Source organism: Pseudophryne corroboree, chromosome 9, assembly GCF_028390025.1.
Source record: "Pseudophryne corroboree isolate aPseCor3 chromosome 9, aPseCor3.hap2, whole genome shotgun sequence".
Taxonomy (NCBI): Eukaryota; Metazoa; Chordata; class Amphibia; order Anura; family Myobatrachidae; genus Pseudophryne; species Pseudophryne corroboree.
Genome location: NC_086452.1, coordinates 228,343,252 through 228,370,369, shown reverse-complemented (window position 1 = coordinate 228,370,369; position 27,118 = coordinate 228,343,252). Strand labels below are relative to the sequence as shown.

The following is a 27,118-nucleotide window of genomic DNA, read 5'->3' as shown; positions in this document are numbered from 1 at the left end:
TCAGCAAAGCTGGTAAGCCTGATTTGAAAAATCTGTGAGGTGGGGAGTCCTTGAAACTCCAGTCTGTACCCCTGGGACACAATATCTTGTACCCAGGGGTCCAGGCCTGATGATGCCCAGACCTGACTGAAATTTCTCAGACGTGCTCCCACCTGCCCGATCTCCAGGCTGAGAGGTCCACCGTGAGGATTTTGAGGAAACAGAACCAGGATAATGTTCCTGGGAACCTGCCGATGCAGGTTTACTGGATTTCTCCCGACCACCTCTGAAGACAGTGGTTTGGAATTTTTAACCTTTGCATTGTAGACGTAGGACAAGATTTTCTCATTGAGACAGCCATGGAAGACGTCCGTGCATTTAGATGACCAAGGTCCTTCATGGCCTCCACCATGAAACCTGCAGAATCCTGTATGTGACGTAAAAACATTTCAAAGTCACTTCTATCCATAGAGTCTCTAGTAATGTGCCTGACCACTTTACTATGGCTTTAGAAATCTATGCACAAGCAATGGTGCGCCACGCCGGAGGCAGTGTATATTGACTTGAGCGTAGTCTCAATCTTGCGTTCTGCCGGCTCTCTCAAAGCGGTAGACCCAGGGACAGGTAAAACCACCTTTTTAGACAATCTAGATACAGAAGCGTCTACTATAGGGGGGTTTTCCCACTTTTTCCTATCCTCTTCAGGGTAAGGAAAATCAACGAGAACCCTCTTTGGGATCTGAAGTTTTATCTCCGGTTTTCCCAGGATTTTTCAAACAATGCGTTTAATTCCTTAGACTCAGGGAATGTAAGGGAGGCTTTCTTATGGTCTGTAAAGTAAGCCTCCTCGACCTGTTCAGGTACCTTGTAATGTGTAAAACGTCCCTAATGGCATCAATTATGAGTTGCACCCCCTTAGCAAGGGATGCCACCCCCCCCCCCCTCAGTATATCCCCATCACCGTCTCCCGTATCAGAGTCGGCACCCGTGTCGACATTCATAATCTGGGCAGGAGCACGCTTTTTTGGGCATATACCAGTGGATTTGAGGAGGTAGTGGGAGCAGAATATGACAAAACCTCTGCAGATTTTTTTAAAACCTGTGTTTCAGTCTCATTATGAGCTATCCTAGATGAAATCTGAGATATCATTCCCTTAATAGAAGCCACTCACTGGGGTTCGGATTCAGAAGGTTGAGACAGTATATTGCATTTACCGGAGTACAAGGGATAGACTTCTGGAGAAGATGCACACTCTGCAGCACAAGATACAGAGTCCCTGGACATGGCAATGTGAGATATATGTACACACACACAGGAAAGTACCTTTAGAGAGAGACAGAGTTAAGGAGCCAGCACACACAGTGCCCCAGTAGGCAGTTATATAATAAAAGCCTGGCACTGACTGAGTAACATTAATAGACTACACAGCACTATAATGTGAATAAACACTCCCCCCCCCTTCTATAACCCCCTGGTACCGCACAGGATAGCTGGAGTTATGTGGAGGGTCAGAGTTCCCTGTCAGCGTCTCTGATCTGTGATCTGCAGGGAGAAAATGGGCCTGGTGAGTGCTGGATCCGCTCTGAGGAGAAGCTCCGTCCCCTGTAATGGCGCGTCTTCCCGCACTTCTGGAGATTATACTGGGCTGCAGGAGTGAGCTGTCGCCTCGGGGGCTAGCGATCATCATCCTAAGGAGCTCAGTGTCCTGTCAGCGGAGATAGGGGCCATTAACCTCTAGGGTTGGATCCTACTCCCCCCCTAAGTTCCACGAAGCAGGGAGGCTGTTGCCAGCAGCCTCCCTGTACCTAACTCTTTAAATAAATAAATAAAAGAACTCCTAGGAGCTCCCCTAGCTGTGATCGGCTCCACCGGGCACATTTCCTAAACGGAGTCTGGTGGGAGGGGCATAGAGGGAGGAGCCAGCAGACACTATTAAACTCTTAAAATGCCCATGGCTCCCAAGGGACCCGTCTATACCCCATGGTAGTAATGTGGACCCCAGCATCCATAAGAGAAACTATCATTACTAAGAGAATTGTCAGTAATTAGGAATAGTGTTAGAAAATCCATATTTTTATGCTAATATTTAAAAATCCTCAAATACACTTTGCTGACCTGATAGTTAGTTTAAATTGTTCTATGTAGCTACTTACCTTTTATATGCTCTGCCCGTGTCTGTGTTCTGTATTACATGGCTCATTCAGAATACACCATCAATTTAGTGTTCTTATATAACTTAATCATCTGTCTGATCAGCAGTTTTCATGGTGGTTTTTTTAACACTTTTTTTTATAATATTGCTCTATGTAGTCTGTGTCAGAGTTTCTCATTTTAGCACAACCCTTGCAGGGTATACTGGATTTAAGGGCCCCATATACTAGAGCGAGAATGCCTGATTTCAGCCCAATTCGGGCATTTGGCCCGATATATTGGATGAAATCGGGCATTTTAGAGGTGTTTCCGAACCGATCCGATGCGCGTTCCCGTGAGCATCGGATCGGATCCTCCAGAATGAATGTGCTGCACATTCAATCTGGTCCAACATGGGGGCATGGCTTGGGATCGCCAAGATATATTGTATGCAAATGGGAAGCATAAAATGTATCTTGGCCGATCCTGCCCCCCGGGAGGCTGCCGGGGTGATCGCCTCAGATACCCTCCGACATGAGATCGTTGTAGTGTATGGGGTCTTTAAGAGATATTGCTTCTGCTGAATTTGTAACATTACTACTTGGCAGCAAAGCTACTTACTATCTGGTGATGGTACTCACTTGAATTGGACAAACATGGTGGTTAAAACTTCCATACTGGAGGTCTTTATGAGTTCTTGTTCTACCTTGAGCTTTATAAGACATAGACCATATATAACAGTTTACATTCACAAATATTAAGACAATTAAACAGAGATGCTGGAAATCTTTAGTTCTAGTTGGAGCTAGGTCTCCATATGCTCCCTTGTGGGCTAAATTTCATTCACCACATTTCAAGGCATTACCTGAACATCAATTATGGTACTGACATTTTGGAGCACATTTTGAGATTAAATATCCATGCATCACCCACAGAACACAAAGGGAAGTTGGGCCTGCCCATAAAAGGTATTGTTTAAATGTACGTTGTCAGCCAGCAGTGTCTCTTTATGCTCGATTGCAACAGATTTGGCTATGTCTGCTTAGATGCTGCAGACCAATCCAGCCATCTTTACATCTAGTAGCCTCTCTCTGCTAAAGACCAAAAGTAGTTTTGAAGTGACACAGAATACTTAGTAAAATATTCCTTAGTTTCTCTCACCAAAGTTGAAAATCCTCTAGTAACCAAAGTCATATCTAGTGGAGTTGCTCCAAATGTAAAAGATTTTGGCGAGGAGCCATGTAATCCCTGATGATATTACAGGTGTATCTTCAACACTGTCCCTAGAAGTATGGCTCTTCGGATCTGATGTGTATGCCCATATCTAAATGTTTAAAAATACTTGACAAAATAACTGATGAATGTGAATAAGGCAGTAATCCTACATCAGATGTAAATCCTCTGCCCCTCTAATAATCTTAGAAGGCAACTCATTTAGCGGTAATGGGTGCAAAGTGCCGGTGTTCCAACTGTTTACTCTGCAAATCGTGACCACCAAGAACGGAGAAAACTTTAAATAGGGGAAAGAATACATATATTGGGGGAATTCAATTGTTTACTCGTGTCTGATCTCCCATCTAAAGTGACGGGAGATCGCGGGGCAATATATTCAATTGTACCTGTTATCGCGGTAAGTCCCATTTTCGGCGCCCATTTTTAGCGTATTTCAGCTCGCAACCCCAGAGGGGTAGCGAGCTGAAATGAAGTTCTCATACCCACTAGCAGAAACACTTCAATAGCTGTCGGCGGGGGAGCACACGATAACAATTGAATTTCCCCATAGATACAGTTGTGTCCTCCTACAACCGTGCTGCAGTCACGCTAAACAGCCCTTCTAGTCATGGCATGCCGTTTAACTACATCTAAGTCGCATGTAAACTTTTTCAGTTTAAATACATCTAAAGGTGGGTACACAATTGCCGAAAAAGTAAACAACGTTGCTTATTTTGCCCTTCCTGAGTGACGTCATTTACCATACCGACTAGTGCGTACGCTGCCAAACGCCATAACCCTTAGAAAACTGGGACCCTGCCAGTCAGGCCTAACAGTTACAATTTGGTCAAATAAGAATATCGTTACATATTTCTGTTCAGTTCACATACAAAAAAAATAAAATAAATCAATTGTGTACATTACTTTAAACAGGAATGTGTTTGGAAAAACGAGTTTTATGGTAAGAACTTACCTTTGTTAAAACTCTTTCTGCGAGGTACACTGGGCTCCCCAAGGATAGACATAGGGGTGTAGAGTAGGATCTTGATCCGAGGCACCAAAAGGCTGAAAAGATTTGACTGTTCCCAGAATGCATAGCGCCGCCTCCTCTATAACCCCGCCTCCCTGCACAGGAGCTCAGTTTTTAGTTAACCAGCCCAATGCAGTAGCAGGAAAAGAGACAACAACAGTTAGTAGCCACATACACCACACTCTCACGACAGGAGAAGTTTCAGCGGCTAATGCCATACCAACCCAAAGAAGCTAAGTGCGTCAGGGTGGGCGCCTTGTGGAGCCCAGTGTACCTCGCAGAAAGAGTTTTAACAAAGGTAAGTTCTTACCATAAAACTCGTTTTCTGCTGCGGGGTACACTGGGCTCTACAAGGATAGACATAGGGGATGTCCTAAAGCAGTTCCTTATGGGAGGGGACGCACTGTAGCGGGCACAAGAACCCGGCGTCCAAAGGAAGCATCCTGGGAAGCGGCAGTATCGAAGGCATAGAACCTTATGAACATGTTCACAGAGGACCACGTAGCCGCCTTGCACAATTGTTCAAGGGTCGCACCACGGCAGGCCGCCCAAGACGGTCCAACAGACCGAGTAGAATGGGCCGTAATGTGAGCAGGAGCTGACAGACCAGCCCTCACCATTCTAATCCATCTGTTCAAAGTTTGCTTATGAGCAGGTCAGCCCCGTTTGTGAAATCCAAACAGCACAAAGAGAGAATCAGATTTCCTAATAGAATAAGTTCTCTTCACATAGATACGGAGAGCCCGTACCACATCCAAAGACCGCTCTTTGGGAGACAGATCAGGAGAAACAAGTGCCGGAACCACAATTTCCTGATTAAGGTGGAACGAAGACACCACCTTAGGTAAATACCCGGGACGAGTCCGCAGAACCGCCCGGTCACGGTGAAATATCAGATATGGGGAACTACAAGACAAGGCACCCAAATCTGACACTCTTCTAGCTGAAGCAATAGCCAGCAGAAACACCACCTTAAGGGAAAGCCACTTAAGATCAGCTGAACCAAGAGGTTCAAACGGAGACTCTTGTAACGCTTCCAAAACCATCGACAAGTCCCAAGGAGCCACAGGCGGGACATAGGGAGGTTGGATACGCAACACACCCTGAGTAAAGGTATGCACATCAGGTAAGGTCGCAATCTTTCTCTGAAACCACACCGACAAGGCAGATATTTGAACCTTGAGGGAGGCCATACGCAGGCCTAAGTCCAGGCCCTGCTGATGAAAAGCCAACAACTTGGCTATACTAAACTTGGAAGCGTCATAATTGTTAGATGCACACCAAACGAAGTAAGAATGCCAGACCCTACAGTAAATCCGAGCAGAAGCCGGTTTCCGGGCCCGCAACATAGTTTGAATGACCGAATCAGAAAACTCTTTAGCCCTTAAGACGGAAGCTTCAAGAGCCACGCCGTCAAAGACAGCCGGGCTAGGGGTCCTGGTAGACACAGGGGCCCTGAACGAGGAGGTCTGGGCGTTGTGGAAGTAGAATTGGACGCTCTGACGATAGGCCTTGCAGGTCTGAGAACCAGTGCCGTCTGGGCCACGCTGGAGCTATGAGGAGCAGAATTCCGTTTTCTTGCTTGAACTTCCGAATTACCCTGGGCAGGAGTGACACCGGAGTTAACACGTACGGCAGCCGAAACCTCCACAGCACCACCAGCGCATCCACGAATGCTGCTTGAGGATCCCTTGCCCTTGCTCCGAAGACCGGAACCTTGTGATTGTGTCGAGATGCCATCAGATCTACGTCTGGAAGGCCCACTTTTCCACTAGGAGTTGAAACACTTCTGAATGGAGGCCCCACCCGCCGGCATGTACGTCCTGACGACTGAGAAAGTCTGCTTCCCAATTCAGGACTCCCGGAATGAATATTGCCGATATGGACGGTAGATGGCGTTCCGCCCAATGTAGAATCCGTGAGACTTCCTTCATTGCCAAACAGCTTCGAGTGCTGCATTGATGATTTATGCAAGCCATTGTGGTGGCGTTGTCCGACTGTACTTGAACAGGACGGTTCTGAATTAAATGCGGGGCCAGGTTCAACGCATTGAGAACCGCCCGCAATTCCAGAATGTTGATCGAGAGGAGGGATTCCTCCTTGGTCCACCGACCCTGAAGGGAGTGTTGCTCCAGCACCGCGCCCCAACCTCTTAGACTGGCATCTGTCGTCAACAGGACCCAGTCGGATATCCAGAAGGGACGGGCCCCTGCACAATTGTCGGTCCTGGAGCCACCAGAGCAGCGACAGACAGACCTCCGGAGTCAATGAGATCACGTGAGACCTGATCCGGTGAGGCAGGTCGTCCCACTTGGCTAGAATCAGCTTCTGGAGGGGGCGAGAATGGAATTGAGCATACTCCACCATGTCGAAAGCTGACACCATGAGGCCCAGCACCTGCATCGCCGAATGTATCGACACTTGCGGACAAGAAAGGAAGCAACGAATCCTGTCCTGAAGCTTCAGGACTTTCTCCTGAGACGAGAACAACCTCTGGTTGTGAGTGTCCAATAGCGCTCCTAGGTGCACCATGCTCTGAGCAGGGACCAGGGAGGATTTCTTCCAGTTGATGAGCCACCCGTGGGCATGTAGAAACCGGACAGTCATATCCAGATGACGTAGGAGAAGTTCTGGGGAATTTGCCAGGATTAACAAGTCGTCCAGATTCGGCAGAATCCTGACCCCTTGACGGCGGAGTACCACCGTCATCACCGCCATAACTTTGGTGAGGACTCGCGGAGCCATAGTTAAACCAAAAGGTAACGCTCCGAAACTGGTAATGGAGGTTGCCAATCTCAATCCTCAGGTATTGCTGATGTGACGCTGCTATAGGAATATGCAGGTAAGCATCCTGTATGTCCAGGGAGACCATGTAGTCCCCAGGTTCCAAGGCAAGAACTATAGAGCGAAGGGTTTCCATACGGAACTTGGAAACCTTCACAAACTGGTTCAATGCCTTGAGGTTGAGAATGGGCCGGGAAGACCCATTCGGTTTCGGGACTAGAAACAGCGGAGAAAAGTACCCCCGGCTCCTCTGCGCAAGAGGCACCTGTACTACGACTCCTGTATCCAGGAGGGTCTGTACCACCGAATGTAAAGTGTTTGCCTTTGTTTGGTCCAACGGGACGTCTGTCCGGCAAAATCGATGAGGGGGTCAGTTTTTAAGGCTATGGCGTAACCTCGAGCGATGACTTCCCGTACCCAGGCATCCGAAGTGGTCTTCAACCATTCCTGGGTATACCCTAGAAGCCGGCCCCCCACCCTGGGATCCCCCAGGGGGAGGCCCGTCCCGTCATGCGGCAGGCTTATAGGTCTTGGAAGCTAGCTGACGGGCCACCCAGGCTCTTTTGGGCTTCGGCTTACCAGGTTTGGAAGTGCGGGCCTGCTTGTTGTACGCCTGACCTTTTGCTTTACCTGAAGGACGAAAGGGGCGAAAGGAAGTACCTTTAGCCTACGACACAGAAGGAGCGGTACTTGGCAGACAGGCAGTTTTGGCAGTAGCCAAGTCAGCCACTATCTTATTTAAGTCCTCCCCAAACAGAATATCTCCCTTAAAAGGGAGTACCTCCAGGGTTTTTCTAGAGTCCAGATCCACAGACCAGGATCTCAGCCACAATATCCGGCAAGCCAGGACTGATGTAGTAGAGGGCCTTGGCTGCAAGGATACCAGCATCAGAAGCCGCCTCTTTAATATAGTGAGAAGCTGTGACAATATATGACAAGCATTGTCTAGCATGGTCAGAAGAGATTTCAGCTTCTAACTCCAAGGCCCATGCTTCAATAGCCTCTGCAGCCCATGTTGCTGCAATAGTGGGCCTTTGTGCAGCACCCGTGAGGGTGTAAATCGCTTTCAAACAACCCTCCACACGTTTATCCGTAGGCTCTTTTAGAGACGTGACGGTAGTGACAGGTAGAGCTGAGGAAACCACCATCCTAGCCACATGTGAGTCTATTGGAGGAGGCGTTTCCCAATTTTTAGACAGCTCTGGCGCAAGGGGATAGCGAGCCAGCATCTTCTTTTGAGGCATAAACTTCTTACCCGGGTTTTCCCAGGGTTCCTGACGTATATCCACTAGGTGGTCAGAGTGAGGTAAAACTTGTTTAACCACCTTCTGACGCTTGAACCTATCTGGTTTCTTAGGAGGGACGGAATGCTCGGGATCATCCGTAATCTGTAAAATCAACTCAATAGCCTCCAAAAGATCAGGAACATCCACATGTGAACTACCCTCCCCATCAGCAGTATCTGTGTCAGAATCTGTGGGGTCAGTGTAAGTGCCATCTTCATCAGACGAGGTGACAGCAGTGGATTGTGAGAAGATAAGAGCTCGCTTAGAGGACCCCTTGGGCTTAGGCGAGCGAGGGTCAGACTTTTTAGTAGTCAGGGACTGGTTCAACTTCTTCAATTGAGCAGATAAATTGTCCGCCCACGACGGGTTAGCTGCAGGGACCACATACGGTTGCACTGGCATAGGGGGTGTTAGTTTATTAACTAGCGTATGCAGAAGCGTGGAATAAGCAGCCCACGGTGGGTCATTATGTACCTCCGTTGACACAGTCCCACTGGGGGGCAAGGAGCCCCAGAACCAGAGCCCACAGCTGCTATATTCTCCTCATATGGATCTGTGGCTTCAGCAACACTGGCAGTGTGTTCAGCCCCAGAACTGTTACCTTCAGAAGCAGACATGATATAACTTGCAGTATCAGGTAACACAGTACAATTGGCAGCAGCATAATACCTCTTACCCAAACCCCTGCGCAGTGTAGTCAGCACAAGCACAGATATAGGAGAGATATGGTGACTAAAATCACAGAGAAAAATACATATCAGAGTATATCTTGTGAAAATCCTATATAAATTTAAAACCTGACGCATCAAGCCCCCTCAGGTTATAGAATATAGGGATAGCAAGTTGAGTGAGAGACACGAAATGGAAACCACTCAGCAAGCTAATGCACACACATATAGTCACAGTTGTACAATGCAGAGGTTATTACTAACAATAATACTGCACTGGACCAGCTTATATAGCTATGTAGTCAATAGATATAACACTGCACAGTAAGAACTGAATGTATATCACAGGGCAATTGTACTAGAAAACCCTGACTAAATGCACTCTTTCTTAACTAACACTCTAATTGGCAGGTAGAATACTTAAGTGTCATGTAAAGTCACAGCGCTGACAACCAGGCGGCTTTACACAGGAGGATTTGCCCAAGCAGTCCCAGGAACAGTGTAGCTGAGAGAAATGGCGCCCAAACACTGACAGGGAGTGAGGGAGAGACAGATATGCAGCTCCAGGGCGGGAACATTTGCAGGAAATGGTGCCCTGGGGCTGGGGGAGGGGCTCCAGGTCTAAGCCTTATCCCCCCTGCTGGCAAAACCACCGAATACTGTGGGCTACTAGTAAAATGGTTTTAAGGGAAAACCTGACCTGTACCCATGCCCTGGTGATCTAGTGGGATCGCCTGTACTGCCACAGTGTCCACCGCCAGCGCGCGCGGAACGCCTCCCATTGACCGCGCCGGTTCACGATAAAGTACGGGTCCTGCGCGCGGGACACACTCACCACCTCCCGAAGTGCGGCCACGCGATCCCGGAGAGCCCTTGTCGTGTGTGCCCGACTGTGAAGAAAACCGGAGCCTCCTGCTGTAGTTACCCGGCAACCAGGGCTTTGGAGTGTACAGCGCCGCTGGGGAGAGATGGAGCTGCAACAGTGAATGTCACAAGACATGTACACACTGCTACAGCCCTTGAAGTCTTCACTTTTCTTCTCAAAAAAGCTCTTCTTAGGGCTGCGGCTCCAACTACAAAAACTGAGCTCCTGCGCAGGGAGGCGGGGTTATAGAGGAGGCGGCGCTATGCATTCTGGGAACAGTCAAAGCTTTTCAGCCTGTTGGTGCCTCGGATCAAGATCCTACTCTACACCCCTATGTCTATCCTTGTGGAGCCCAGTGTACCCCGCAGCAGAAAGGCAGAATACATTTCTTTTACACACAGACATCCTTACAGTAAGTGAAATAAGTAAGACATCTCTCATGACAGCACTCACCTTATATAAGTACATCCAGTTCCAGCCAATGCTGATGATAAAGCTCAGAAAACAAAGCCTTTTAATCTGTGTAAACCATTCGACATGTGTCCACATCTCCGTAGCTATCACTGAAACAACGCATAGGATGCACAAACTTATCTGCAGAAGAGCAAACATACTAGTTACACACATATTTTTACTAGCTAAATACCTGTGCTTTGCTACGGAATTTCAAGTATAATCACAAAGAGATGAAAAGCGTTGGTATTTAAGCAAATGTAATACTGCTCTTACATTTTTTTTTTACATATATCTTCGTCAGGCCGCACCTCCAGGCATTGAGGAGAATAATCCGCCTCCTTCTCTGCCCTGACCTGCCTTTGATGCTGCCCTGCTCAGTTCTGTAAATGCTGGTACGACAGTACAAGCTCCACCCGCTGTATGTTAAATATGTAAGGTTTGCAGGGATAGGCAGACTCTATTCCAAAGGCCCTAGGTCTCCTTGCTTAGCTTCTTGCTCTCTTTAGGGCTCCAATTTCGAGGCAAAAAAAGGTAAAGATTTTAGCACAACACTTAAGGTCACTGGGAGAGCTGTCAGCACCCTTTACACCGCAGATAAGCAGTTGCGGACTATCAAGTTTTCCTTTAATGCATTTAAGAGTTAAAATATATATATCTATAAATAAATAAATATATATATATAAATATATATATATATATATATATATATATATATATATATATATATATATATCTAAATAAATAAAAAATATATGTCTCCTTTCCTCCTATTGCTCTCTGAGAGGTTCGCCAATGTTTAGTTCAAGTGACAGATTAACCCGGCTGGAGATACCTTAGGTTGGATATGTACTTATATCTGAAATCTATATATTTAAATGGCAAATGCCACCGATTTATCACAAAATCTCCTGAACCACAAGGCTGGACTGACTTTCCAGTGACAATTGCAGAGCAGTCCTTTAGAGGAGGCACATCCAGCGAAGTTTGACACTGTTTAGCGGTGACAGCTGATGGGGCTTCCCTATTTGAATAACGGAGTGCTCTGCAATTGCCAGTGGCAAGGAAGTCCATGAACAGAGCATTGTGTCCTCCCCCATCGGCAACTTGGTATCACTGACACCATGTATTCATTATAGCCCCGGCTGGGTGGGCTGTTTTAACGCTCCTCTGTGAGGGGGTAATTCCCAATAATCGCATTCCTTTTAATCCCTTTGTGGGTGGAATTTTGAAAAATACCTTCTTAGTGGGTGCCTACGTCACAAAAGCAAACTACTGTCCAAATGTCAAATTCCTAGTCCTTATGGTTCAGGAGATTTTGTGATGAGTCAGCGGTATTTGCCATTATATATATATATATATATACACATACATACATACATATACATACATACATACATACATACATACATACATACAGTGGGGATTGAAAGTTTGGGCACCCCAGGCAAAAATTCATTTTAATGTGCAAAAAGAAGCCAAGGAAAGATGGAAAAATCTCCAAAAGGCATCAAATTACAGATTAGACATTCTTATAACATGTCAAAAAAGTTTGATTTTATTTCCATCATTTACACTTTCAAAAGAACAGAAAACAAAAAATGGCGTCTGCAAAAGTTTGAGCACCCTGCAGAGTTAATACCTTGTACTGCCCCCTTTGGACAGCTGAGACCTGGCAGTGTCATGGATTGTTCTCAATCATCGTCTGGAAAGACCAGGTGATGTCAATCTCAAAGGTTTTAAAAGCCCAGACTCATCTGACCTTGCTCCAACAATCAGCACCATGGGTTCCTCTAAGCAGTTGTGTAGAACACTGAAACTGAGAATAGTTGACGCTCACAAAGCAGGAGAAGGCTATAAGAAGATAGCAAAGCATTATCAGACGCCCATATCCTCTGTTCGGAATGTAATTAAGAAATGGCAGTCATCAGGAACAGTGGAAGTTAAAGCAAGTTCTGGAAGACCAAGAAAAATATCAGACAGAACAGCTTGCAGGATTGTGAGAAAAGCAAGTCAAAATCCACGTTTGACTGCACGATCCCTCCAGGAAGATCTGACAGACACTGGAGTTGTGGTACACTATTCCACTATAAAGAGATACTTGTACAAATATGGTCTTCATGGAAGAGTCATCAGAAGAAAACCTCTTCTACGTCCTCACCACAAAAATCAGCGTTTGAAGTTTGCAAATGAACATATAGACAAGCCTGATGCATTTTGGAATAAAGTTCTGTGGACCGATGAGGTTAAAATAGAACTTTTTGGCCGGAATGAGCAAAGGTACGTTTGGAGAAGGAAGGGCACAGAATTTAATGAAAAGAACCTCTGTCCAACTGTTAAGCATGGGGGTGGATCAATCATGCTTTGGGGTTGTATTGCAGCCAGTGGCACAGGGAACATTTCACAAGTAGAAGGAAAAATGGATTCAATAAGATTCCAGCAAATTTTGGACGCTAACTTGATGCCATCTGTGAAAAAGCTGAAGTTAAAGAGAGGCTGGCTTCTACAAATGGATAATGATCCTAATCACACCTCAAAATCCACGGTGGATTACATCAAGAGGCGTAAACTGAAGGTTTTGCCATGGCCTTCACAATCTCCTGACCTCAACATAATTGTAAATCTATGGATAGACCTTAAAAGAGCAGTGCGTCACAGACAGCCCAGGAATCTCAAAGAACTGGAAGACTTTTGTAAGGAAGAATGGGCGAAGATACCTCAAACAAGAATTGAAAGACTCTTGGTTGGCTTCAAAAAGCGTTTACAAGCTGTGATACTTGCCAAAGGGGGCAGTACAAGGTATTAACTCTGCAGGGTGCCCAAACTTTTGCAGACGGCATTTTTTGTTTTCTGTTCTTTTGAAAGTGTAAATGATGGAAATAAAATCAAACTTTTTTTGACATGTTATTAGAATGTCTAATCTGTAATTTGATGCCTTTTGGAGATTTTTTCCATCTTTCCTTGGCTTCTTTTTGCACATTAAAATTAATTTTAGCCTGGGGTGCCCAAACTTTCAATCCCCACTGTATATATATATATATTATTTTATTTTTTATATATATATATATTTTTAAATAGGGTCTTAGTAGGCTATGTTCACACATACATAATCAAATAAAACAATGAAACTAGGCATGCTAAATAAGAGGAATAAGATATTTGCTTATACACTGTAGTTGATTTCCAGAAGATACAGAGACAAATACCTCTGGTACTGTTGATATATACTGACTGAGTGTAGCTGGGTACACACTTGTTCGATCCCGGCTGATCGGGTAAAACACTCTGTGTGTATCCAGCTGTGACCTCATGTGAGACGGGAGCAGAAGCAGGGGGGTAGCGGCTCCACTATGGGGATCGGGAGGCCGCATGTGCAGCACACGAGACCGTTTCCAGAGCGTTATAAGCCGTTTATCAGCTAACGCTCTTGCATCGGTATAGAGTACACACTTATACAATTAATGGCTGTTCACCCAATATCGGGAGAACAATTGTATAGGTGTGTACCCAGCTTTACCCGCCAATCTTAACAGCAAATATAGACCTCTCGTTTCCTTTTTAAATTCCTTGGCAATATATGAAAAAGATGAGATACTAAACCATTAATGAATAACTGAAAATAATCATGAATAACTGAAGAATGTTCTTTCTAAACTGAGCATCAGCAGAACACATCACATCTAGAGATCATTTCTGGTAAAAGTGTGAAGAGATGACCAACCAGCATTGCAGAACATCTGTTAAGACCTGGGCTCTGCGTGACCATGAATTTGCCACATCTCTTGTCAAATGTGCCTTTAGAAAGCATAACAGAAATTGCCCCAGTAAGATCCTGAGTACACAATAATTAGTTGGTTGTGGGCAGAAAAGTGGAAGTCTTATTACATGATTGATATGAAATGTGGAGACTACTTTGCTATACTACCAAAAAGTCTCTCTTTACCATAAGGCATGTAATTCCCCCACTTGACGGACAGATATGATTGCTAATGTAAACAATACCTCATGTGTGAGCCACATAAGGGAGATATCGTGGAAAGGTATCAAACATTTGAGTGTTCAGAACAACATTAAGATCCAAAGGTGAAACAAAAGACTTGACATGAGGATGATTTTGCTTCACTGCTTAGAAAAAAATCCATTTGTAAAGCGCAACGGAATATGCAGTCACTATATAAGTAAATATAAATAAATATAAAAATAATATGGCCAGGCTCCAATTTGGGTTTGCACCACAAGATGAATTTCTTCCACATCCTGTAGTAAATAGAGGAAGAATATATTTTCCTAGCATGAAAAAGCACAAACACTTTGCCAGACACATTGTTGTGTCTTAGCAATGAACGCACAATCCCAATGTCAAAGAGAGGACATCCTGGGTTTTCTCAAATAGCCGGTTCCTGATGCTAAAATCTGACAGGAATGGCAAAGGCCCAGGCTGTTTCAAAAGCATTCCAAACCATCTGCAAACCATGAACAAGGCATATTTCCTTATGTTATGTAGGGTGCAGACGAGGGACAACCCCAGCTGACATTTAAACAGAACTGATAGCACATTTTTTCCTTCAGCCCAGGTATCCTTGTTGCAGGAGTAGGTATTTCGGGCTGTCACCAATCAATGTATCTGGAGCAGTCAAAAGTTTACTTTGGTTCCACGTACCTGGCATGACTTTTGAGAGGAGAGTTGCATATGTTTAAAGCACAAGTCAGTCTGGTTCTGAAAGAGATACATCATGATCAAACAGCCTTGGATCATGCCACCAATTATGGAACTCCCTGGAAACCCCTGGAAATCTGATGACATAATCCAAACATGCCAAACTACATTCTCATTGAATGAGTAGATCTAGCTCGGTTCCCGCATATTCCTATGGTGGATGAGAACATCCCCAGGAGTAGGAAACAGGCCCATGTTAAAGTTAGTTGCTCGGACTGAAGCTGGTGGGCCAGATATTGCATTTTGACAAGCCTTTAATCTGGTTAAAACACTGACTTGTATGACTTGTGTGGTGTCTATCGATACTCCCTTTTACAGCAGATGCGAAGAAAGCTCAAAATACTGGTATATCATTTAGATAAAGAAAGTATGGCTCCCAGAGAGGGGACATGAGAACCATAAACACCTTGGTGAAGATCTTTGGATATGCAGAGAGGCCAAATGGGAAACAGGTGAAGAAGAAGTGACTAGAACACAAAATATGAGGAATCTAGGACATGGAGCTGTAATAAGAATGTAGCAATAAGGATTCTGTAGATTTCTGGAAGTCATTAATTCCACAGGGGAGGATGGACACCAAAACTTCAGAGAAATATTTCTTCCAAGTACCAGACGATATATGGCTTTGTACCACTTGCTGATGATAGCACAAACCCAATGACTTTGAGTGGTAAGCGTTCAGACCTTTGCGTAATCTGAAATCTTACCACCAACACCTTGTGAAGATTATTGCAGCACATATTGATATGTCTTCTGCCCTGGCCTCCTGCCTTTAGCCCTGAAGGGCAGCAAATTATGTGGTTTAACCCTTGTCATTTCTTAAATCAAATTTATCACCAAAAAAGTGTCTTCAAGAGGAATAATGGCTAAACATGGTGGATCCATTGCACAGAGACATAGCCAGAGAGCTCTTCTGATGACCACAGCTGAAGACATTCCCCTGGCAGAAAATGCAACTGTATCCAGGGATGCCGTACAAAGGAAAAAAATCCCTTTTGAATGACCTTAGTGCTTTTAATTAGATACTGTGGAATTATTCACTTGTACTGTAAATAATGAACAGCTAGTCTGCCAGAGTAATTCTGTACAAAAGCAGATGAAGTTTATTTTTGTTCTAAATCTGGCCACTACCTTTTCAGACAACTGAATGAAAAACAAAATCTTCTAGATTAAATAACAGGGCCCGATTAAGAGTCAGACCCAACGCCAATGTTCACGGAAATTAGTGTTTTTTTGCTACTGTGCGAAAATCCCTAAAAGCTCACACGAGGCCTGTGTTTCATGATGTCTATGCAGAGTTGCAGTGCCGATTGAGATGTATGATCTCTGACATGTATTAGTCGTTGACTGGGTGTTGGTAATTTAGATCCACGGAGAAGGTCCATTTTATGGGCGTATTTTGGATGTTTTAAATGACTGGTTGCTAACTCAGGTGCTTAATCGCTCAAATTGGTGGCTTACTTGGATAATCTACATATAGCATGGGGCTGGTGCAAGTTACAACATAAAATTAACAAAGTGGGATGGTTTCAGCTGTAGCAGATCAAAATGGGCGTCCCAGCCCTTGCACGTCCAGATGCATAGCTGTACACCAGAGGAAGGGCAATAGCCTACGTCAAAAGGCACTAACAATTGTAGTAGCGAGCAAATCAGAAGCGGGACCATATTGTTTAAAGGCAACTGTGGTTTTGTGTTTTAACAACTTTGCATTCATAAGAAACATCACCCTCTCCCATTTCCTGGTGCATTAACGCAGTCATTCTGTAAATGAGGCTTGTTTTGTTTTTTTAAGAGGGGGGGGTTAGCATCAATTACTGTGTCATGCTATAAAAAACAAATATTAATACATATTTTACAACCGCAATCACATGGCACATGACGAGTGAGCAGAGAGGCTCCTGCATTATAAATGCCTCTGCCCCCCCCCCATCTGCCATTGCAGCAGATTCCTACACAGTGCACAAAAATGAAAAGACAGCCATCTGCCCTCCAGATAGATTTTATAAAGGAGGGGATTTGTAGAAAATACCTATCAGTTGCACCTTTAACTTGAGATTTTCTATAAAAAATAAACTGTGGGATTGCTGCTGAAAGGTAGATTGTCACTGGTTTCAATGAAACATTAAGTCATTGTTTGAAGTGATTCCATATCCATTTTTACGTGGGTTTTCCAAATGCTACATGTTTAATCTCTGGGTGTTTGTATAGTTTTATAGTGTGCTGAAATGCAACAATCACCTTCAAAATACACGTTAAACAGCATATCAAAAGCATTTCTGTGTGGGCTGTAATTTTTTTTTAATATAAATCTCGAACACTGGGTATGCAATGTTCCCCCCTAATTTACTGTATGTTACTGCTAAAGTTGATCTTATTAAAACATTCATCCTAAAATATGTAGTTTTTGTTAGTCTTAATTTAAGTCCAGGAAACAATGGACTACCAACAACCCCTTACCATAAAAGCGGTGAAGATGTCTACACCAAAATAGTCCTCAAATCTCCACCTCCATTCTTCCTCATTGTGATGCTTGAAGCGCACCAGTGTCTTGCTTAGTGCCTCATCAAGAGCACCCACATTCCAGTCAGCATTATCAAGGAACTTCTGGATCTCGGTAAGCATCTCCTTCGTAAGGACCACCTCCGCATCATAATGGACCTCTGGCTGGGTGTTATCTGGCTGAGAAACGTAAGCACAAGTAATATTTGCATGTTAAGAATAGCCTGAAAACAGACTATAGACAGAAGGAGAGAGAAAAAGTTCTGTGGCACTAGGAAAATTATATAAATATAATTCTATGAATTTCCCCCCATCATCTAACTATCTCGTATTAATTACAATGATAGAGCGCGGGTGCTACCAAAGACCAAGGTTTACTAGATTGATCCAAAGGGAGAAAGACAGGAAATGGGTCTGTATATGGCACACAAATGTTTAAGTAACCTTTATTATATTTCTTTTAAAAATCCAAATATTTGGGCAAGCAGCAACGGAATATTTAGTTAGGCTCTTGCCACACATAGCGGCCAAGCGGGACCCGCTTGGCTGGGAGGGGGGATTTGTGTTCACACGGATCCTGTTCTATGGGATCCCGCAGAACAGGATCCATCAGTGACACACAGGATTTTCATAAAACACAGTGCAGCACAGCCGCACTGTGTGAACACATACACTGAAATGTATGTGTTCACATTGAAATCCAGCTGTCCTGTCATCCGGCCTGTATGCTGCGGTCGGATCCGGCGGCAGCGAGACAGCTGCACATGTGTGGGCGCCTGCATAGGAGCCCATGTGAAGGCTCCTTCCGGCCAACCTGATGGAGCTTGAGAGATGCTGCAAAGAGGAATGGGCTAAACTACCCAAAGATAGGTGTGCTATGTTTGTGGCATCATACTCCAAAAGACTTGAGGCTGTAATTGCTGCCAAAGGTGCATCAATAAAGTATTGAGCAAAGGCTGTGAATACATGTGATTTCTTAGTTTTTTTTATTTTTAATAAATTTGCAAAAATCTCAGAAAAAAACAAACATTTTCACGTTGTCATTATGGGGTATAGTGTGTAGAATTTTGAGGGAAAAAAATTATTTATTTCAGTTTGGAATAAGACTGTAACATAACAAAATGTGGAAAAAGTGAAGCGCTGGGAATACTTTCCGGATGCACTGTATTGGCTCCAAGATAAGAGGTTTATAAATGTTGCTCTTACTTTAGACCGAGGGGTTGATGTCACAAAAGTTCAAATCCCAATGTGTCTATATTTAGCAACATTGTTCAATTTGTTGCTAAATGTATTTCCTCACACTTTCTGGTTTGCTGCCAGTCATTGTGTAGCCATGATGTTAATAATACTGACAAGTCATATCTGATAGTCCTCTCATAGGATTTTCATAAAATAATCACTAATTACGTAGTGTATTCTCAAGTAGTACTGCTGATCAGATACAGTGCAGCCGGAAAGGTTTCACTTTTTCCACATTTTGTTATGTTACTGCCTTATTCCAAAATGGAATAAATAATTTTTTTGCCCTCAAAATTCTACACACAATACCCCATTATTATATGTAAATCCTATGAGAGTACTACATTTACTTGCCCAGAGTCCAGTAAATAAGTAAAATAAACTGAAATCAGTAGCCCATAAGGACCATACACACTTAAAGATTTCCCTTAACGATATGAACGTTCTCGTTCCTTAATGAACGAGAACTCGTTCATATCGTTCAGTGTGTAGGCACCAACGATGCGCAGCCCCGAGCGCGTTCATTGTTGGTGCCAGGTCGCTTATGCATGCAAGCCAATATGGACAATTTCGTCCATATTAGCATGCAGTGCTATGGAGCCGGGTGACGGGGAAAGAGAAGAAATTTCACTCCCACCATCACCTCCTCCCTGCCGCTGGATCGCTCAGCGGCGGATCGCCGAGTGTGTAGGGGGCATTACAGTGTGAGAAATTACTGTGTAATTCTAATGACAGCTGTATGACTGTCATTAATATTAACAAGTCGGCTACACAATCACTGCCAGCAAGTCAAAAACTGTGAAGAAATACATTTAGCAACAAATTGAGAAAAAAAACAAGAACGCCCAGCGCTGGGAGGGCACCCAGTGTGCCCTGTGGAATCGGAGAAATGGATTTACCGATAAGTACCATAATCCCGTTATCTTCTTAATCCACTAGGGGACACTGGAGGATTTATACGGTGGGGACGTCCCAGAGCTCCCAACATGGGCGGGAAAGCGCTGAGAGTTCTGAAGCATTGCTCGGCCAAACTGAGAAGCCGAAGCTGCAAAGGTATCATATTTGCAGCACTTTATAAACATATGTTTCCCCGACCAAGTTGCTGCTCTGCACAACTGTGTCAAAGAAACTCCTCTAGCAGCCGCCCAGGAAGAGCCAAAGATCTAGTGGAGTGGTCCGAAACCGACCTTGGTGGTGGAAGAGAGGATGTGAGATAAGCCTGTCTAATGGTAAATTTGATCCAACGAGCCAAAGTTTGTTTTGAGGCCGGCCAACCAGGCCTGGCAGCATCATAGAGAACGAAAAGATTATCAGTCTTGCGCAAATCAGCTGTTCGCTCTACGTAAACACGTAGGGCCCAAACTACATCCAGGGATCTCGAAGAAGGAGAATCGTCTGATAGCCCCGGGACTACAATAGGTTGATTGATGTGAAATGCTGAAACAACCTTAGGTAGAAAAGACCTATGAATGCGGAGCCCGCTCTGTCCTCTTGAAATATTAAATATGGAGGACGGCACGACAGAGCTCCTAATTTGGAAACCAGCAGCGCTGAAGCCAGAGCTAGAAGTAAAACTACCTTCCACATAAGAAATCTCAACTCCACCGATTCCAGTGGTTCAAATAAAGATGACTGTAAAAAGGTTAGAACCGTATCCAGATCCCAAGGAGCTGTAGGAGGGATACTGTAAATGGAGGTTTAAGGCGGATAACCCCCTGAAGGAAGGTCTGTACTTCCAGGAGTAAAATGGAAAAAAATGGAAAGGGCGGAGACTTGAACCTTGAAAGAACCTATACTTAATCCAGCTGAGAAACCAGCCTGGGGGAAAAAGGAGAAGCGTAGGCAATGTAAAAGAAGTAGCAGAACACAGACGCTGCTCACACCAAGAGATATTGGCTTTCCATATGCGGAAATAGTGCTTTGAAGTGACCTCCTTTATAGCACTCAGCATTGTAGGGATAACTAGTGATGGAATTCCTTTTTGCTTTAGGATTTCCCTTTCAACAGCCACACCGTCAAACGTAGCCCCTGTAAGTTTGAATAAACAAAAGGTCCCCGCTTTAGCAGATCCTGTCGTAGAGGTAGAGGCCACGGGTCATCTATGAATAAGTAATGTAGGTCGATGTACAACGTTCTTCGAGGCCAGTCTGGCGCCACGAGGAGGACCCGGACCCTTTCTCTTTTGATCCGCTTGAGTAGACGCGGTAACAGAGTAAACGGAGAAAACAGATAAACAAACTGGAAATTCCAAGGAACCATCAGTGTATCCACCGCCTCTGCTGCGGGATCCCTGGTGCGAGAGCAATACCGAGGAAGTTTGTGGTTCCGTCTAAACGCCATGAGATCTATCTGCGGAAGTCACCATCGATTTACCAGTTGCTGAAAAACTTGAGGATGCAATTTCCCCATTCGCCTGGATGCATATCCTGACGACTCAAGTAATCGGCCTCCCAGTTCTCCACTCCTGGTATGAACAATGACACTGTTGTCACAGCATACCTTTCGGCCCATAAAAGGATCTTGGTTACTTCCTTCATAGCTGCCCTGCTGTGGCGTTGTCCGACTGCACACATATTGCACGCCCCTGTAGGAGATGAAACCCCAATAGGAGAGCATTGTAGACAGCCCGAAGTTCCAGAATATTGATAGGAAGAGTCCGTTCTTGTGGAGTCCAAATGCCCTGGAATTGGCAATCCAGAGTCACCGCTCTCCATCCATGGAGACTGGCATCGGTTGTGAGGAGCACCCAATCTGTGATAGCAAAGGTTCTACCCTTGGACAGATTTGTCTTGTTCAGCCACCAAAGCAATAACAGACGTGTCCTGGGTTGTAGCTGATGCATGAAAAGATGCGAACCTGACCACTGAGAAAGGAGAACTAGTTGAATAGGCCAGGAGTGGAATCTGCTATATTGCACTGCCTCGAAGGCCGCTACCATTTTTCCTAGTAGTTGAATGCACAGATGCACGGATACTCTGCGATGCTGAAGGACCAGACGAACCATTTCCTGAATGGACTGAATCTTGTCTGGAGGAAGGAAAATCCTATGACACAGTGTCCATGATCATTCCTAGGAATTGAATCCACTGTGTTGGTTGTGAGATTTTTGGACATTGATGATCCAGCCGTGTCGTACGAGAAAAGCTTGGGCTACTCTCATGTAATTTACCAATTTTTCTTTTGGCATTTAGGAGTAGATCGTCCAAGTAGGGAACAAACATTCACCTCTTGAGATCGTAATTGTGCCATCATCACTGCCACTATCTTTGTAAAGACTTGATGTGCTGAAGAAAGACCGAAAGGCAAGGCCTGGAATTGAAAATGCAAATCTTTTACCGCAAACCTGATAAAACTCTAATGCGGAGGCCAAATTGGTATGTGGAGATAAGCGTCCTTGATGTCTATTGACACAAGAAAATCTCCTGCTTCCAGACCAGTTATCAACGAGCGCAGGGACTCCAACTTGAATTTGAATACTCTCAGAAAGGGATTGATAACCTTAAAATTCAGGATGGGCTTTACCGAGCCATTCGGCTTTGGTACTACGAATAAACTGGAATATAATCCCAGTTTCTGCTGCTGGAAAGGAACTGGAAAAATGTCTCCTATCTCTAGAAGTCTTTGTGTTGCCTGGAGAAAGGATTCTTGACGTTCATGTGAAACTGGTAAACCGGTTGTAAAAAATCTCTGAGGAGTGAAAATATAGTCTGTAACCGTGGACAATGATCTATCTTACCCAGGCATCTGTGCAGGTTTCTGACCAAACTTGTTTGAAATTCTGTAAACGAGCTCCCACCCTGGGATCCCCCAGGAGGGAGGGTAGCCCGTCATGCTGTGGGCTTAGAGGCAGGCTTAGGGTCCTGTGGTAAGGCAGCTGTGGATTCCGCATGACCTCGGCCTCTATTACCTTAAAAGAAGTGTTTTTCGTCCTCTGAACTTTGATGGGACACGAAAAGGACCGGAAGATGGACCAGAATAAGTCTTCCTGGGAGTTGGAGCTGCAGAGGGAAGATAGGTTGACTTACCACCAGTGGCTTTGGAGATCAGGGTAACCAGTTCTTGACCAAACAGGAATTCGCCATTAAACGGTATTGCCTCTACCGCCTTCTTAGATTCAGCATCCACCTGCTATTGCCGAAGCCAGAGCGCCCGGCGTGCCGAAATAGATAATGCAGAAATCTTGGATCCAATGGTTCCGGCATCCTTGGATGCTTCACCTAAATAAACAGCAGATTATCCGATACGTTCTGTCAGTGTAATCAATTGATCTGTAGAGAGACCCGCTTGTAACCCTGTCACCAATTGCTCTGCCCAGGCCTCTACAGCCTTATTAACCCAAAGACCCACCATGGTAGGTCGAAGAAGTATCCCTGCTGCGGTGTATATGTCCACTTTGTTCTACTGTCCTCTGGAAAAGGATAGGTAAGCAAAAGCCTGCGAGTTACCTGAAATTTCTTATCAGGGTGCTTCAAGGCTAACACAAAATGGTTATCTATTTCTGCAGAGACAGGAAAGAAATAGCACTCCGCTGTTTTTTTGTAGAAAAAAAAAAAAAAAAAAAGAGGCTGCGATGGAGTCGGATCAGAATCCGAAATTTGTAAAACCTGGCACACTGCTTGTATGAGAGTGTCTAACCCTTCAGACTCAATTTCTGTGTTGTCCTGAATTAATTCAGTGTCTGCGTCCAGTTCTTCTTAACCCTTCTACTGATTTGGTTCACTTTGTGCATAATCTAGATTGGGTAGTGAAACCTGGATGCATCTCTCTCCTTACGAGAAGCAGCGAGTTCCGCAGAAAGATCAGACATGACCATAGTCAGCTGAGCTAACCAAGTAGGAGTGGGGTCCTGTATAGTGGCAGGACTTTCCATTGGTTTCGCTGACTCACATGTATCAAAGTACAGGGAACCCTCAGTTTGTTGTGTGAATTTTGCTGAGCATTTTTTACAGGCATATAGCTTCTGTGAAGCCTTTGAAGTAGAAGTGCTCCTTCCTGTCATCTAGTCAGCCAACACACACACAAAGAAACTGAAAAGATCCTTAGAGAAGGGAGAGCATACAGGAGAGGGCCAGTAACAGCCGCCCTAAGACAATAGCCACAGAACACTAACTACAACAGGCGTCTCTGTAGGTATATAATTAAATATACATCCCTTCTCTGTCTCCCCAGTAACTCACGCTACCAGTGATCCTTCCAGAGTGTGAGCGAAAAGATGGCCGCTGCCTCGTGGACATGACTCCAGCCCTGCTGCCAGAATGATGCTGTAAGTAGTAAGCGTAATGGTGCTGCAACGCTGGGAAGGAGAAGCCACCCGGAGCGTAGCTCCTCTCCCACCCCCCCGCGCGCTTCTAAGCGCCAAATTCAAAGCTGCTCAGTGTAGCTTTACAGTGCAGTAGCGGGCGCTGTAGTACCGCAGCGTCTAGCACCATACCGGCGCTGGGGAGAGTGTCCTCTAGGAAGTGCTTCTCCCGGAGACTCTGCTAGTCAGAGCTCCAGTCAATATTCACCCCCTGCCAAGCTGAAACGGCTGGGCACAGGCTGTGGGGACCTTACAGGATGCTGCATGCAGCTCCTAAGAAATTACCTCCAGTACTGATGTCCTTGTAGCCGGGAGCTCTGGCTGCAGACTAAAGCAAGTTGTGCCAGAGACCCACCGTCAGCTCCCACGGTGCAGACAGAAAGGAGGAGTAGGCTGCTTGTCTGTCCTCAGTTCTTAAAGCAGAAAAAAAGGAAAAAATAAGAATAATAGAAAAAATCTCTGGAGAAGCCCAGAGAGAGGACCGGCTCCCATGTGCACATTTTTCAAGCAGGTCTGTAGGGGGGGGCATAGATGGGAGGAGCCAGTCACTATTCTAAATTCTAAACAAACTAAAGTGCCAGGCTTGCACTGGTCCATCATCTATACCCCACCATAAAGATCCTCCAGTGTCCCCTAGTGGATGAAGGAGAAACAAGCGGTATGTTTTGTAATTCCGCCTTAAATACAGTGACCAACTCAGAACAGGGTTGAGTCAGTCTAGAACGCACCCATCGCTCCAATTCATCCCAGGGGTTCTCAATTGGGTTAAGATCTGGACTCTCAGCTGGATAACTTGATAACATTAGTAATTTGTTTTGGTGGAATAATCTAAATTGTGCATAATCTGAGTGAGAAGTAAATTACCGCTGCTAATTAAATTCGACCCATAGCATGCTGTACATACTGTAATAGGAATGTTTCTTTAGCACTTACAAGTGAGACGCGTTCAGCCCCATTTAGAATCTTGTACAGGTAGCGCCTGAAAACCGGGTCACTGTTACTTGGTGGCAATTTCAAGTTCTCTGCATTCCTGCATTCCTCTATCTAAAAAGGGAACAGTGGAGTAATTATTCTTTTGCACATAAATTTAACAGTCACCGGAACACTGTAGAGCAGTGGTTCCCAAACTTTTTTGAATCACGGCACCCCTAGGCCAAAAGTTTCTTATTGGGAAATTAAGAAAGAAATATCAAATTAAGTAAATTGTGTTTATATGTCGACCTTAGGATCAATTGTGAAGTGAGGGACAAGATTTGCTTCTGTTTGTCCACATATTTGCCACCAGCACAGCCACCAGCACTGGTTTTGCCTACTACATTGACCATAAAAATTTTTCATTGGTCATGGACCACCAATTCAGGGCACCCCTGCCAGTGTCCCGAGTCACCCCAGGGTGCCAAGAAACAGATTGAGAACCACTGCTGTAGAGATTAGTGAATAGGATTCGGTATGAAATTCCGATGCTCGGGATCCCGGCGGTCAGGAGACCGACGCCAGAATCCTGACATCGAGGCAGCGAGTCCCTTCGTGGGTTTACTGCACTCGCCCTGCTGTCGTGATTCCGGTGTCGGTATTTCGACCACTGGGATCCCGTCGTTTGGGAAATTAACTGTGAATAAGTCAAGGTGAATAAGATATTTGCTTTCATTGTCCAATTAGACATATCAAAGGAAAACAAAATATTTTATATATTTAAGCAAAAGGCAAACTGCCCTGACTAGCATGTAGACCACTAGTTTATACCATGTATAGTTCGGTCTGAATTACCATTGCTTTTTTGCGTAGCCTCACATCCTCAAACTTCTAACCGTTTACTTTAATACTCAATTTCTGCACCCATAAAATCTGTACATTTATTCCACTTAATAAATGAATTTCTTTGTGCATACACATTTACCAACCCTGAATTGTCACCTGCATTTCTGCAAATCTACTTCAATGTCTCTGTCTCATACAGCGTCCATTCCTGCTTCCAGTTATCCTCTCCTTACTTATCTCATCCACAACATGACCAAGTTTTCTTCAACTCCCCTCATCACTCAGTGTCTACCTTATCCCTTATTCTGCCCCCTGTTCCAACCTCCACGCTTGGACTGGCTCACAGGGGTGCAGGTGGAAACCCCCGGTGAGCACCACTGCCCGGGGCCCAACCTCCTCCTCTAGGATCAAGCTCCAGACTGTGCACTTGAATTATACATTTTACATATGCTACCTTATATTGCACAGGACTATGGTGTATTATCTACAGTGCATTGCTGCTATTAATCTGGTACATTATGCATGCACAAGCAGTATTTATATATCTCTCAAGGGGCCAAGACCATTCACTTTCTAATGGTTAGCCAAGCCTTTGTGGCAGTTGGCCCCACTCCTCTGGAGACTGGCCACACCCCTATACATGGGCCCTACCACTGCATTTTCTCAGTGGGCTCTTCATGCTCCAGTCTGACACTGCCTACTTCCATCCTTCCTCCGTTGTCTCCTCCTCCTCTCTCTTCCTTCCTCCTCTCTCACGGTCCTATTACCCACCACTAATCTCTGAGCTCCCTTCCTCCTCTCCCTGCCACCTCACATCCATCTGCATCACACTAAGGGCCTAATTCAGACCTGATCACAGCAACAGTGCAGGTGGGGCAGATATAACATGTGCAGAAAGAGTTAGATTTGGGTAGGATGTGTTCAAACTGAAATCTAAATTGCAGTGTAAAAATAAAGCAGCCAGTATTTACCCTGCACAGAAACAAAATAACCCACCCATATCTAACGCTCTCTGAACACGTTATATCTGCCCCACCTGCAGTGCACATGGTTTTGCCCATTAGAGAAAATGTTTAAGGTTGCGATCAGGTCTGAATTAGGCCCTAAACTCTCTCCCTGTCCACCTCCTGCTTCCTAGCTCAGGACCCCACACCATCACTACACTTTCTTTACCCCAACCTCAAAATTAATCTTACTG

At 44.9% G+C, this 27,118-nt stretch overlaps 1 protein-coding gene across 4 annotated transcripts in view; it reads right to left on the bottom strand.

Moving 5' to 3' along the window:
* The window catches only part of CLCC1 (chloride channel CLIC like 1), a 251,622-nt gene that overhangs the window by 185,285 nt on the left and 39,219 nt on the right, over nucleotides 1-27,118 (bottom strand). For all 4 annotated transcript variants that reach the window (XM_063940150.1, XM_063940151.1, XM_063940152.1 and 1 more), the window contains exons 4-6: nucleotides 25,096-25,206; nucleotides 17,583-17,804; nucleotides 10,409-10,549 (exon numbers count right to left, since the gene is read on the bottom strand). In XM_063940150.1, the coding sequence (XP_063796220.1) occupies nucleotides 10,409-10,549; nucleotides 17,583-17,804; nucleotides 25,096-25,206 (474 nt within the window). The remainder of the gene's footprint in view (nucleotides 1-10,408; nucleotides 10,550-17,582; nucleotides 17,805-25,095; nucleotides 25,207-27,118) is intronic.